The sequence below is a fragment of the Echinops telfairi genome, unplaced genomic scaffold (assembly GCF_000313985.2).
Source record: "Echinops telfairi isolate 266 unplaced genomic scaffold, ASM31398v2 ScPeMD7_23;HRSCAF=83, whole genome shotgun sequence".
NCBI classification, from domain to species: domain Eukaryota; kingdom Metazoa; phylum Chordata; class Mammalia; order Afrosoricida; family Tenrecidae; genus Echinops; species Echinops telfairi.
The window spans coordinates 1448892-1464306 of NW_022103920.1; the positions used below are offsets into that span (position 1 = coordinate 1448892).

Here is a 15415-nt window from a genome sequence, read left to right on the forward strand (position 1 = left end):
CTCACTTCCCCAAGCTCCAACCATCTCCTTCCTGGTTCTCCCAGCACCTCACTTCCCCAAGCTCCAACCATCTCCTTCCTGGTTCTCCCAGCACCCCACTTCCCCAAGCTCCAACCACCTCCTTCCTGGTTCTCCCAGCACCCCACTTCCCCAAGCTCCAACCATCTCCTTCGCAGTCGGACAGGCTCGTCTCCCATGCAGGGTTCTTGCGGGCCATTTCAGGTACAATCACAGTCAGGACGAGGGAGCTATTGCTCGGCTCCTAGCTCCTGTGTCTCCCGACAGACAGACAGCATTCTCCTTTAAACCAGCGTCAATCACTGCTGCTGAGGTCCCCAAAATGCCTCCTTCGTGGGAAAGCCATGGTGAGATGAAGTGACGTGTGAGCCTAGCATGCCATTGGTTGCCGGGAATCAGAGCAGTGCCAGCCGCTTCCCCCTGTTTCCCTACCAAGGTTAAGGGACTCATTTACTAAGTCAATGTAAAGAGAATCAATTTTGTGGTCAAGCCTTTTTCTAACAAAGCAATTCAGCTGGACCAAAGTGAGGCTCAAACAGTTCTTTGACTTGGTCTCTTTGAATAAGAAAAGAAAACCATCAGTCCAGCCAAGTGAAGGGCATCCACCACCCATCAGCTGTATGGCCCTGCAGAGTGTGTCTGCAGCCCCTCCACACATCCCGCCCCACTGCGCGCATCCCCGGCAGCCCAGGTGACACAGTGTTTACAGGCTCCATTGCTAACCGCAAGGTGGGACGTTTGAACTCACCCAGCGGTTCTGAGGAAGAAAGGCCCGGTGCTCTTCCGCCCTGAGACCCAAGCCCAGGGCCCACTGCCAAGCTGTCATGTGGGCTCACTGTGAGGCAGAGTCAACTCACCGGTGGCACGTAATAAGAATAACGGGACCAGCAGCCTTTAGCGTATTAAGGACTCTGGTGGCACTATGGCCAAGTGATTGGCTATGAACCCAAAAGTCAATGGTTCAAACCCACCCAGGATCTTGAAGGGAGAAAGGACTGAGGATCTGCTCCCGCAATGATCACAGCTCAGGGAGCTCCTGGACCATTCTTATCTGTTATGAGTACTAATCAGCTCCGGAGGACACAGCAGCAAGGACCTATCAAAAGACTGCCGATGTAGCATCCATCTAGAGGCCTGCCGGCGACAGGCCTCGTGATCTGATTTCAGGAAGATGTGATTTCAGGAAGATGTGGTTCGTGAGGTCTGACTTCTTGAAGGTCACACTTCATAAAGCTTTTTGTGGCAGTTACCTAATCTCCTGCCAACATGCAAAGGGGTGGCGTCTAGCCTGTCTGCGAGGTCAGGCTCGATGACCTTATTTAGAGGCTCAGAGAAGATAAAGAGCTCACTGGAGGCCTGATACACACAGACACTCTGCTTCGTATTCCTGTTGACAAGACCCAGGTAGCTATGCTAGAGCCCTGGCGCTGGAGGAGCCACGTGGAGGGAGACCCCTGCCAGCACTGAGATGCTTCCACCACCACAGGATCCACAAGACTTTCCACCCACAGGCCTCTGACCTTCCTGAATTCAACATCACTGCATGTGTTTCATGAGTCTGAAGAGGAACTTACAGATTGGTATCAGTCATAAGGGCTAATATTGGACTTAAGGACTTGATTTCATCTTGGCTAGGATGTTTTCTCAATATTCAACTGCTCTTGTCTATAAAGCTCTTTCTTATACACACGAGTGTCTATGAATTTGTTTCTCTAGTCCACCCAGACCAACTCAATCTGACTTCATGAATGTCTGACGTCATAGAGATCTGACTTCACAAAGCCCAGGAGACCCTCTGGGCTTGATGAGATTGGAATAATTTAACAACAGTTCTCTGCCCTAGCGCTCATTTTAAGTATGAAAAACAACAACAATACACTGAAATGTAGTGTACTATTCCATTTAGCTAATACATCAGAACAATAGACGAGGTTCAGAAAATTGTATTATATTCTAAGAAAGAGTTTCAAACTATTAATTTTCAAAAATATTAAATAATACCTGAAAAAACCCCAATAAAACTGTTCTTTAAAGTATTTCCAAATTCTTGATTGACATCCTCATGTGCAATATTCTCTTTTTTTCTGAGCATCATCGGCTGTGTGATTGGTCCTTCACCATCTCTTCACTGTAGGAACATGACCACCTTCCTTTAGGGAGGCTGAGTCGGTGAATGGGCATTGTGTTGGATACATCAGGAACAAGCAGTTTCTCTTCTCTGAGCGTATGTTCATCTTGGAAAACACCTTCTCTGCTGAACTTACAGCAGTTGTTCTGACAATAGTTTTAGCTCTTTGAACACTTTCAGGAATTGCACCATCCCTCATCAATACCTCATGGGGATTTGGGGTGTGATGCACAGCTGAAACAAATGACAGTGTGCCACCCTCTGATCCTTTGACACTTTTTCTCCTTAGGTTTGTTGCCTGAAGTAATAAACACAAGAGGATAAAAACATAGTATTTCATCAAAAGTATAATGAGCTTTATGAAATAAATATCACAAGCATAGTTCCGTCTAATTATTTTATACCTATGGATGGAACGAGCATTTCTGAGCATCGAGAATATGCTATTGCGCAGATGAATGTAAAAGGAAGGAACATACATGTGTGCTTTCCACACTGAAGTGGACTGAGCAAACGCCCACCGTAGAGAAAGCCCTGATAGCAAGTGCCACTTTACCAGTCCGCCTAACTCAAAAAGGAGTTAGGTGTCAGCTCTGCCGAGCGGGTGCTCATCGGGTGAATCCCACCCCTGAATCTGCGGCACCTGAGCCCCCCAACACGCGGGGCCTCAGTCAGACCAACAGGAAGGCAATTAACCACAGTAATCCGTCCTCTCTCCCTGGGAGAAAGCTGTGGCCATCAGCGTCCACAGCGAGCACCGGCTTGAAGACCCTCGCAGGCAATGTGCCCGGTCCTCTAGGGTGCCCGTGATCGATAAAGTCAGTAAGCAACCTGAAGTCAGGGGTGACCAGCTCCAGGCACTGAAACGGGTGCCCTCATGGCATAGTGAATAAAGCACTGGGGACCAGCAGGCACTCCATGGGAGAAAGAGGAGACGTTTTGTTCCCATAAAGAGTTACAGTCTTGGAAGCCAACCGACAGAACTCTGTCCTGTCTTACAGGGTCGCTCGGAGTCAGCGCTGACTGAATAGCAGTGAGAGGTTCTAGGAAACAGTTCGATCATTAATGATTCTACACCAAGGACTGCCTATAACCGGTTCACGGCAGGCAGAGCCCCTAGCTCACTTATAAGAAGGGTCCAGGTCTCCTACCTCCCTTTCCAGGGAAATTTTCCTCCAGAGAGTCGGAGAGAAATGGAAGAGTGGTCAGCTGGCTATGTCTACTTCCAGGAGCGTTCTCCCAGTCCACCAAGACACGCCTGGCCAGAGAACTCGACTGCTGCACACCGTTGTGAGCATGAGAACATATCATCAATACTTGAGCTAAAAGCAGTACAGAGTTCTTAAAAATATTCTAAGTAGCTTGAAATATGACAGAACAATTTAAAAATAAAGCTGTGAAATTGTTGGCTTGTCTCTGGATAAAGGGTCCGATGGTCTTCTAATAGAAATTAGTCATTCAATATTTTAATATGACCATTTATTAATTTTTCTGTTTTCCTGAGTGTACGCAAAACCCAAGAGGCAGTGTTTCTGCCATTTCTACATGTACAGTTCAGAGGCGCATGCTTCAGATGGGGTCCTGTGTGCTTTTGATGATGAGCAATGTCCATTCTTCATTTAAGGGGGTCCCCCAGGAGCAAGGCGCCCCAGGGGCATGGTTGGGGAATTATTGAGCTGCCAACTGTGAACCGATAATGGTGCCAGTTGATCCGTGGAAGATGAGGCCGTCTGATTCCATGAAAGTTCACAGCCTCAGAGCTCCTGCCAGGGTCAGGGGGAAGAGGAGGCTGTCTGCCCCTGTGAAGGGTTAAAATCTAGGGAGCAGGGGCCAGGCGGGGTCAGACCCAACCCCATGGCAGTGGGCTTTGACATTTTACCTTAGATTGCTGGGAATGTGAGAAGTCAGCATAGTCATGATTTTTTTATTAGATTGTTATTTTCGATTAATGAGGGGATCATCAGCCCCTTACATATCTGTTCTTCCCTCCCTAGCCAAGCTCATTTAAACAGGTGATAATTAAGGCTAACAACTCAAAAATAAAAGCTAATAAAATAACCTCTTAGTGTATGTTTGCGTGGTTTCACATTTCCTTCTCTCCTCGCCTTAAACAGGGGTCATAAACGGAGTGCTGACGGTCGATATAACTAACCATTGCCTTTAATGTTCCGTGGATCACCTGATATAAATCCAGGCTCACCTGCATATAAAAGGCAGTTAGGGGATGCACGGGTAGGGGGGGTTGATGGAAAGTGCTGGCTGGGCTGGACAGGCCTTCTGCACCCAGTTGGGCTCTCTGCAGAAGGTCCTGGGGTGAGCAGGGACCTGCGGAGGCCCAGTCCTGGTGGGATGGAGCTGTCAGCGGAGCATGTGCTCATGGGTCTCCTTCAGAGAAAACTCACAGGTGGGAGGAGCTGTACCAGTGTGTCACTTGTGTGATGTGGTCCCTGGATTCTGCAGCAGGAGCCCTGGTGGCGGAGTGCTTACAAGCTGGGATGCTAGCTGTAAGGTCAGTGGTTCAAAACCACCAGCCCCTTCTGAAACCCACATGGGCATTTCTACCCTGTCCTACAGGGTCACTCCCAGTTGGCATCGACTCAGTGGCAGCGAGGTTTTGAGTTTGGACTCTGCATCCTGGCGAGCCTGTCTGACAGAGAACTTCCCTGCGGTGCTGCTGGGTTGTCATGTTAAGAAGCAGTTGCTCAGCCTTCTCCCATGGAGCCCTGGGGTGGGTCCAAGACACCAGCCACTCAGTTGGCAGCCCAGCCACCAAGCCCGCTGACTGGGGGCTGATTCGGACTCACCAGGACCCACCCCACAGGACACGTTGGAATGCCCACTAGGGTTTCCAGGTCTGTCGGCACGAAGGAAGGAAGCTGACGGCCTCATCTGTCTTCCATAGAGCAGGACGTGGGCTTGAACCATCAGCCTTTCCATTCAGCTACCTGATGCTGAACCCCTTGGGCGACTGGGGTCCGCTCCACGTCTCCTCATGAGAACACATAGGCAGTAAGAGGAAGCTTCACAAACTTCACGGTACAGTGGAGTCCAGAGACCAGGGGATGGTTCCGGGACGTTTTGAAGCCCCCGCACATTTCTCCTGCGCCAGAAGCGCTTGCGGGTGGGGAGGAAACCCCAAACTCACTGCTACAGAGCCCAGGAAGAAGGTGCGAGGGGGGCTGAGGCCAGACCCCAGCCTTCGAGGATGGGAGCCCAGGTGCTGTTTCTTACGCACACCACCTGGGCTTGCCTCGAGCGCCTGTGTGCAGCTCTGGTACTCGCGCTGGCTTCTCGTTCGTGCATCAAGGACCAGGCCAGGGCCCTCGGGGACCTGCTCAGAGCTCCAGCTGCGTCAGCGTCTCCCCGGTCCTCTCTGTGTGAACCACGCACTTCATTTACGGGCCATGCGGAGACACGGGCCCCACGGTGGCTCATTCCTGTCCTCAACAAATCCTCACCATGCCTTGGCAACGTCTCCTCCTCTCTTGGAAAATCCATTCATGGAAAGGACTTTGGACCCAGGTTTGTTATCAACAGCTGCACCCTCCCCTATCTCAGCTGCACCCTTTACCCTTTTAGTTTTTTATTTTTTATTTTGTCTCGTGAATTGGTGAAGGCTCAGGGAGTGGATCATCGGGTCCACACCAGCAGTGTGATGGTGCGTGGCTTCGTCTCCTCCACAGCCACCTCCTCTAAGGGCCATCACCCAGCACCGTCCATCCTCCCTGTGTCTCCTGTCTCGATCCCCCTGTCCTCCTTACCTTTCTGAATGCTGTCCGTGGGCACATGCTGCCCTTTGGATCACACGTGGTGGCAATGCTGACTGGGGACCTGGCCCGGGTCACTGTCCCTCTGAAAGAACTATCTACATTTTGGCTGAAAATGTCGCCCTGGGGTGGGTTCATCCCCAAACCGGAAGGGTGGGCCAGGGCCATTGTCCCTGTGGTTCCAACAGTGCCTCCTTTCAAGGTCGCAGCCTGGCCCGTTTTATGACACGGGTCTTTATTCCACGCCTTTCTCCACTCTGTCCTCTTTGTCAGGGCTCACATTGAACAGCCTCAGGAGGGACTCCCTTCAGGAGCCTTGAGAACAGTCCCTCTTCTCCATGGCCTCGACACCATTCAGGGTCAACGCTGCCCTCCAATGACCCCCGGGCCTGGGTCCCCTGAGCAGAGGACCTGTAGAGCGAGGTCAGACGACAGGATGGGAGCGCCTTGTGTTTCTGTTGCCTGGCAGTTGGGGTGAAGGTGTCCGGGGTCTGTCGTGTCCTGTTCATCACTGCACCCATTTGGCTTCCTCACCTCGGTGTGCTCCCCGAATGTATCAGTGTCTCCACACTTCCTCCCTGGGGTCTGGTGTCCATTTGTCCTTCTGTCCATCTCTCCCTGCCTCCCGAGCTTGTCTCTGAGCACACGCTGACCTTGGCTGGGCCTCAGTGGATTGGATGGAGAGTCCAGTCACCTTTCCCCTTAGGGGTGGGTCACTCCTATGCCTTTCAATTGTTGATCGGGTGGGGGGGTGGGAGGTGGTCCGGGGCTGATCTGATCTGGCAGGGTCACCACCTAATCCATCGGACTGCCCCCTGGATGGACTATCAGATGCAGCCTGATCACCAGGGGGGCATGCTGACACACACAGGCCAAGTCCTTCCTCTCCCCCCTTCTTCTCTATCCACCCTTTTAAAAAAAATAACAAGTGTAATAACTTCAGTCAGAAATACAAGCTACTCTGGGAGAAACCAAATCATTCTACCCACTCTTGAATATCAGTCCTGATTCTCTTCAAAGAACGAATATTTCTGATTTCTCCTTGATCCCTTGCAATTCATCCCCTCTGCTTATCTTCACATGTAATTACATGCAAAGTGAAGAACAAAGTGTGTCTTGGAGACATACAAAGCTCACGCGGCTGTTTTAATCACCTCTTTACCGTGGGTAACTTGGCCTGGATCACTGGTAAGTGTATTTTACGTTGATCTACTTTTATGTTCGTTTTAATGTAGGTATAAAAGCCCAATTCATTATTAAGAGCGCTGCACTTTTCTCTCTGGTGAAAAGCAATTAGGCAATTTATGCACATGTGCTCTGAAGTCGTCTCGCGGAATGCAATCTGAAATGATCTTGTGCGTGAATCACGCGAGACCCAAACTTAGAAACATGAAAGGGGGAGAGTGTGTGCCCCGCCCTGCATAGGCCCCTTGCGTGTCAGTCTGGGTGACTAGAGACACGCATGTGTGTGTAAGAAAGAGCTTTATATACAAGAGCAATTGAATATTAAGAAAACGCCCCAGCCCAGTCCGGATCAAGACCTTAAGTCTGATATTAGCCCACATGTCCGATACCAATCTATAAATTATTCTTCAGATTAACGCAACACATGCAATGATGCCGAATGCAGGAAGATCACAGGCCAGTGCGTGAAAATTCTTGTGGATCCAGTGGTAGTGGAAGCATCTCAGTGCTGGCAGGGGCCTCCAGTGAGCTAGTTATCGCCTTAGCTCCTCCAAATGAGGTCATCAAGCTACGACCTGATTGACAGGCTAAATCCCACCCCTTCAATCTTAAGTCCCAAATAGACAACAGATGATGTAACGACCACACCTTGGAACAGCTAATAGAATTAAATTTAGTGCCTGCTTCAACGTTTTAAAATTCTATGGGTGGCACACACAGCTCAGAGACAAAATGCCAACCAAAGCTTGGCAGTTAGTCTTTGCGCTGAGGTTCTGCACAAGAAGGGCTGGTGATCAGGTTGGGAGAGGGTGTGGTTGTCAGCTGCTGCCCAGCCAGTTCCAACTCACAGAGACCCCCTGTTGAACAGAAGGGACGCCGCCCTGTCCTGTGCCGTCTTTGGAAAGGTTGCCCTCACGAGTCTCCCAGGGCCAGTTCCCTTCTGCTCTTGTAGGGTCACCATGAGTCAGAATTGAAGCCGTCAACCCACAGCCTGCTCCGGAGTCCACGCGCACTCGTGACCATCTTCTGGGACAGAGGAGATGTGCCCCATTTGGGTCTCCAAAGGGGTATTAATCATTGTGGGAGCAGAAACTCTCATCTGGGGGATCCCAGTCACCGAGCTTGCAGTTGGCAGGCCTACCCATCCCTCCCACACCAAACTCACGGCCGCAGAGTCAATACAGAGTCACAGCGACCCTACCGGACAGGGTTGAACGAACTGCCTCTGTGGGCTTTCAAGGCTGAAATGCGTTCCCAAAGTGGAAAGTCCCCTCTTTCTCCCGAGGAGTGGCTGGTGGTTTCGAAATGCAGGGTTTTGCAGTATGTAACCACTGTGTGTAACCACTACCCACAGGGCTCCGCTTCCCTTCTCCCAGCACAGTGTGGTGGGACCTAGTCCGGCCAGTTCACCTGCAGAGGGATGTGTGTCTGCTGAGGTAAGCACTGGGTCCCTTCATTCATAACCCGGCGCCAGCTCATCTCAGCGAATGCTGATCATGTCAAGGGTGCATGCAATTCGATGACGTGTCAAACATAAAGTGCCCTTCACCCCCACGGTACCTTACAGTCTGCTCTGGGAACCCTCGGAGGAAGTGTCCCTTTGGAAGCATTTATAGGGTGCAACGTGGGGCCAGAAGTCAGGTGAGCCTCATGGATCATTCTTGCAAGTCAGGGAAGACTTCTTGTACCAGACCACAGCTCCTCTGTGTCTTAGCAAGCAAGAGCTGTTGGTCCGGTACAGACTGAGGAGGGCAGACCCCCCCTGGAGGGGGAGCAGGGGCGGAGCTGGTTAAGACGTGGGAACAGAAACCCTTTGCATTACTGGATCAGAGTGAGGCGTGGAGCTGGTGGATCTGGCTGCACAGACAGCTACTGAGGGTGGGGGGCACCTACATGTCAAGCCCAAAGCACAGGCTTTTCAGGCAGAGTCCCCGTGGAAGGGTCTTTGCACAGCGGTGGCTGGATCAGACTTGTGTTGTACAGTGAAACTCCATAAAGTGCTTCACAAAGAACAGAAGCTGGTCAGTGCTCATGGGACGGACGAAGCTGTGTCACGGTATATTCACCCCACCCGCCACCCCGGTCATCTTTGTCCTAGCCCCTACTCCATTTCATCTTCCTATACATGGGGCAGTGGTGGCACAGCGCTTAAGCACGAGGCTATTTACGGGATGGTTGGTGGCTCAGATCGGATTCCCAAAACCAGCCACAGAAGGCCTGTCATTCTGTTCTGACCCACGAGGGGCCACCAAGATTCTCCGTCCACCAATTACCCCGTGGTGGTTCCTGCTGGTACGGGAGGCCACGGCCACGTGCTTTCACACCTCCATAGCTTCACAAAAGCCTTTCTGGCCAGTGTGCCCCTGCCTTCCTCCTACGTTCAAACTCTTCTCTGGGTGGTAGGCAACATGTCACCCATTCCTGACCCAGGTGAGAGGGCTCCCCCAGTGCTCTGCCACCACAGAGGATGAGCCTGCCTACTGCCCATCTCTCCACCCAGCGCTCTGCTCTTGGAGAATAGAGGTGGGCAAGAACCTCCTTCCCAGTGCTGGTAGGCAGGCTGCCCCAAAGATGCATGGACAGACTAGCCTCCCTTCTCCTCCTATAAAGAGCTAAGGTCCTGGAAACCCACAAGGGCAGTTCTGCCTGCCCCTCAGGGTCACCAGAGCTGACCGGATGGCAGTGCGGGGTGATAATGACCAGGCCCATTCAAAATGATCCAGCGGGTTGAAGAAGAGCACATTGGCTGAACTCTTGAAGGATCCTTTCTTTCTAGCCCAGGTCAACAGATGTAAACAGACGTCCTTCAAAGAGTGGCCCATCCACCCTGGCAGACCCCTGGGGAGAGCTGGGCATCTGTGGTCCCATGGGAGGGTGCAGACCTGCCATGTGCAGGCTGGAAAAGACGAGGTGCAGCCACACCCCACTTTCTTCTGGAACATGTCTCTCAGGCCTCCGACCACCGCTGTGGTTTTCTGGGGGACGGTGTGGTGGCCACTGGTGGGTGCCATGGAAACACCTCTGACTCACAGTGACCACACTGCCACGGGGTCCTCAAGGCCGAGGGTTTGACAGGACTGGTTGCTGGGGCTCTTCTCCCAGAGGGGTTGGCAGACTAGAACTGCTAGGCTTCTCTGTTAGCAGCAGGCATCCCACCACTGCGCCACCTGGTCAGCCTCTGCGGTGGTGACCAGCTAGGCTCATGACAGAGCCAACCAGACGGCCATCACAGGTAGAGGTCCCCTTCGCTGGGAGGGCTGAGCTGGTTCTCAGAGAGGTTGGCTCATTGTGACATCTCTGTTGCCCGGGCTTGGTTTCTGAAGATAATGTTGAGCCTTCCATCGGCAGTTGTGGGGGCAGTGATGTTGCCCTCTGGCCCCTGGGCTTGCCTGGAAGTGGGCCAGCAAAGCTCCAGGAGGGGCCCCCTCAGTGTGCCCTGGGGAGGCCCTATCTATATTGTTAGTGTTCATTACAGAAACAGCTTGTGTCAGCTGGACGGGAGGAAAACCAACAGCAGGGGTAGCCAACAAACTGAAAACGCATTCCGAGGCCTGGGCGCTGGGGTGCACGCTGGATTGACCACAGAGCCTCAGCGGCCCCTGGAACTGCACTTCTCCCCCCACCCTAGCCCTGATGGCCACCTTCCACAGACCCGACACATCTCCCCCAGGCAGAGTGAGAGTCACTTTCCCAGCCCTGATGGCCACCCTCAACACCCCTGGTTGTGGATGGACAGCACAAATGTAGCTCCATGCAAGAGGGGTCCCGAGCCCCCATTCCCCGACAGCAGAGACTTCTCCCTCCCATAGACTTCAACGTTACTGATGCTCACCTCTACCCACTGAGCTCTGGCCCAAGATGCCTCTCAGCTGCGCCCCCTTCAGGATCCCAGGAAGATGAGGACGTCTCTGGTTGTTCCAGCTCCCTTCCCAGGGCCCCTGCTGCTCCCCACCTCTGATGGCAGATGGCAGTGAAGGGCTCTGCCCATCTGAAGAGGCCCCTCCATCCTCCCGTGGACCCACCCCTCCCTCACCATGCCCAGGAGAGGCCAACTGAGATCAACCAACTTTCTGAAAAGTGTCCATGACAAATAGGTTCAGCATGATCTTTCTCTTCCTGTAAGTGTGTATGTAGGCGTGTGTGTGTGTGTATGATTGTGTGTGCATATTTGGAAAAGAGATGAATGTTATTTTCTTTCTTCAAAAGTGGACAGATGAGAAATGTTCCACCGCGGGCATTTGGTGTGGTCAGGGAGATGGCTAGCTGGGAGATACTGACAGTGTGGAATCACCAGGATGGTGAAATTATTCTAGTGCAGACTAAGGGCAATGCACCACAGACGGGTTTAAATGCAGGAATGAAGGAACAAGTGGAGGAAGGCATGTCTCCTATTGGGCTGCTTAGATTATGAAGGAGAAGCAAGGGGAGACTGAGACAGAGGTGTTTAGATTCTAGAAAGTGCCGGTTTCCATATGATGACCACCTAGCCACCCGTAGTTATTGAAATTCAAATAATCCCAAAGAAATCCCATTCAACATGCTGCACCGAGTAGCATGCAGCTCATGGGACAGGCTTTCAGAAAGAGACGGGCACACCAGGCCTCCGCAGAGAAGCCACTACTCCGACCACGGGCCTTTTTGCATAGACCCAAGTGATAAAACAACCAAGCAAGCAGGGCTCCCTAAGGGACCCAGTGCGCCACATCGATTCTGACTCACGATGACCCTGTGAGACCGAGCAGAGCTGCTCCATAGGGCTGGTCCCCCGTGCTCGGCCCCTCCCCCCCGAGGTGCTGACACCTGCGCAGACAGACTCCACCTTTGATTCGGGTGCTGTTCCCCCTGCCGTGGTTGCCCGTACCTGGGGTCCACCACAAAACCTTGTTTTTTCCTGAAGCAGCCTCACACTCTGCTTTCAGAGGGGAGAACCCCTGGTCATGTTTAAGGACACCTGAGTGGAGAGGACAGGTCAGGCAGTCCTTCTGGAGCGACCTCCTCAACAGCTTGGTCTCTACAACTGTTTTCTTGAAAGAAAAAAAAAATGCAGCAACTGTATCTTGAGTCAATTCCAAGGTCCAGTGACTCTACCAGACTGACTGTTCCTTAGGGTTTCTGTGCCTGCAAATCTTGAAGAGAACTGACAGCCTCATCTTTCTCTGGAGCAGCAGTTGGCGGGTTTAAACTGCTGATATTGTGGACAGTAGTCCAACACGTGGCCCGGGGCTCCACCCCTGAAAGGAACCTACGTCAAAAATCAGATGCATGTCCAAATGGCATCATTGGAATGGAAAGAACGCAGGCAAGGAATTGGCAGTTAAAAAAAACATGCAAACCAATTAGAAGACAAAATAGAAACATAGGATGACTTTTTAAGTAACCATTTCAAAATGAGGATACCCACATGACAATTAGCATAACATCTGTAGAAATCAGAAAAACGGAGCATTTCAACTGGCAGGAATTATAAAGCAACACCCACCAGGATGGCTAACATATTCAAGGAGATGCTACCAAAATGTTAGTGAATTCAGGGAGCTACAGGAATGCTGATGCATTGCCGTGAGAGCCTGAATGGATACAGCCTTCCAGAAACACTGTTCCAGTCTAGACGAATGCCGAACATACATCCCTTCCTGGGTCCGCATTCATCACACCTGTTTATAGCGATTGGATCAGAGTAGACCAAATCTGGAGACAACGCAGGTGACCATTACCATGAGAACGGGCAAGTGATCAGAGAATATTTCTATAACACCTATGAACGCGGACAAGCAAATGCCTCCAGTAAGTAAGTACACGACCTTTGCAAACATCCTTTCGACCACAAGGGTGCAGATACAAGACACAAGATACATTTTATGATCCTGTTGGCCTGAAGGTTTAAAACAGGGGTCCTCACACTTTTTAAACAGGGGGCCAGTTCACTGTCCCTCAGACCATTGGAGAGCCGGACTGTAGTTTTTTAAAAAAACTATGAATAAATTCCCATGCATACTGGACGAGTCAGCTGCTAGAAAGGACAGGCAGTGGTAGCAAAAGCATTCAGCAGGCCGGATAAATGTCCTTGGCGGGCCGTATATGGCCCGTGGGCCGTAGTTTGAGGACCCCTGGTTTAAAACAGTGAATGATGACTCTACTATGTCTGAAATCAAGTTTGTAATGTTTCACTGTTGAGCAGTTGTATGGCCTGTGATTTTGGGGTGTGGATGGGTCTTGGGTTGACCTCGGGTGGCGCTGTGGGTCAAGGAGCAGGAAGTAGCACAGGGTTGTCTGCACCAGCACCTTTCTGCCCTCTCTGCCCTCTGAGCTTCAGCGCCTTTGTGCAAATTTTGCTTTCACTACTTTGTCATCCTTTTTACCAGTAGACTGATGGCCAGCTTTTCTTATCAGTGTCTGTCTGCTTCTTCTCCGTTCTGAGCGATGCCAGGTGGTATTTCTGGACGGCTGGGCAAGCCCTTGCTATGTTGTTGCTAGGTGGCATCGCGTCAGCTGCAACTCTCAGCCACCTGACATACAACAGAACAGAACTCCCGCCAGCCGGCGCCACCCTGACCATTGTGAGCAGCCAGTCGTACACACCGTGGCCCGCAAGAGGAGCGTGATCTAGACTCAGGTCCCAGGCTGCACACACACCACGCGGAGAAAAACCTCTCCTTTCATGTTGCTGTTCCCATCCTGGGGCCAATGGCAAGAACAGGGTGAACGTGGGCAGCGCGTTACCCGGGCACACAATAGCAGGGCCCTCACCTATCGACCTCAGCCCGAGGGTGCTCCTGTTCAATAGTCCCTACGCCTCCAGGTGACTTACTCAGTTTGCCTGGTGAACAGGAGTTAAGCACTGAATCTCTGACTTGAGGTGTGCTTAAAGTGTCCTTGCGTGTGTGTTTTCCTTGGTCTGTGTGTGTGTGCCTATCGGTGTGTGTGCTTGAGTGCCTCTGTGTGAGGGTGCCCGTGTAACATTCATTTCAGGTGTGTAATGAAACAACCTTACACTTCATCTTAGTTCAGGCTAAGGTGGCACCCTCCTGGCAGAGGCGGGCAATGATGATGCAGGTGCAGAGAGAGAGAGAGAGACTCACAGTAAGAGCAGCCGTAGACCTCAGCTCGCAGCCCAATGCGACCCTCTGCGTTCCAGTCCAGGGGCACCAGACGTACGTATCGGGCGGTCAGTGGGTACTGCAGGTCATGCCGGACCACGCCATCCGAGTTGATGTTCCCGGGGAAAGCCTGGGGGGTGGAAGAGGCAGCTGGCATTAGGAGACAAAGCTCACAGCGGCTCGGCACACTCAGATTGGCCCACCTGGGTCCTTTCGGCTGCACCAGCAGGTGGAGAGAAGAATGAACGAGCGCTACCCCTCCCTCTGTGAATGCTCGCGGAAGGCACCGCCCAACACTGCACTTCCACGCCACAGGCAGGGCTTTTTCTAGAGTCCAGCATGCTTCCTCCTTCAAGAAATACCCACGCACACTACCTTCCTCTGCCCACTGCAGGAAGGAGAGAAACCCTGTCACTGCCAGTCAGAGAGATGTCCCCGGGTTCATGAGCTGAGAACAAAGGACCAGTCCGCGGGCATGGACACCAGTAGCTCGGCAAACATTTGTACACTGTCTACTGCATAACGGGTGTGCCAGCACCCTGAGCATTTGTGAGTCATCTTCTGTGTAGTGGGTGCCCCCCGCCACCCCCCCATCAGTTGCTAGCCAGTCGATTCTGACTCCTGTGGACCTTTGTGTCTCAGAGTCCCCTGGGCACCATTGGGTTTTCAGTGGCCCCTGGGTGGACATGAACCTCCACCTTCTGGGCCAGCAGCGAGCCTGGTAACCGTCTGTTCCAGCTGGGGCTCCATTCTCTGAACCTTTACGACGTGCAGCATCTTTTGTGAAGAGAATATTGATTCTTGCCCTGGCTATACAGTTCACTTCAGTTCTATGCGGTGCATTAAACCAGTGCATTCTGGTTTGACCCCTGCTGAGAACTTGGATTTTTAACCTAGATATACTGAATAAGATTTTACAGTTTTTTAAAAATCATTTTATTAGGAGCTCATACAAGTCTTATCACAATCCATACATACATCAATTGTGTAAAGCACATTTGTACATTCATTGCCCTCATCATTCGCAAAACATTTGCTCTCTACTTAAGCCCCTGGCATCTGCTGCTCCTCAGTTTCCCCCCTCCCTCCCCGTTCCCCACTCCCTCATGAACCCTTGATAATTTATAAATTATTTTTGTCACATCTTGCACTGTCCAACAACTCCCTTCACCCACTTTTCTGTTGTCCGTCTCCCAGGGAGGAGGTTATATGTAGATCCT

At 51.7% G+C, this 15415-nt stretch overlaps 1 protein-coding gene across 1 annotated transcript in view; it reads right to left on the reverse strand.

The window, feature by feature from the left end:
• Window positions 1–15415, reverse strand: part of LOC105979627 (contactin-associated protein-like 2) — a 614985-nt gene that overhangs the window by 378103 nt on the left and 221467 nt on the right. The window contains exon 4 of the mRNA XM_045288903.1: window positions 14178–14325. Coding sequence (XP_045144838.1) covers window positions 14178–14325 — 148 coding nt within the window. The remainder of the gene's footprint in view (window positions 1–14177; window positions 14326–15415) is intronic.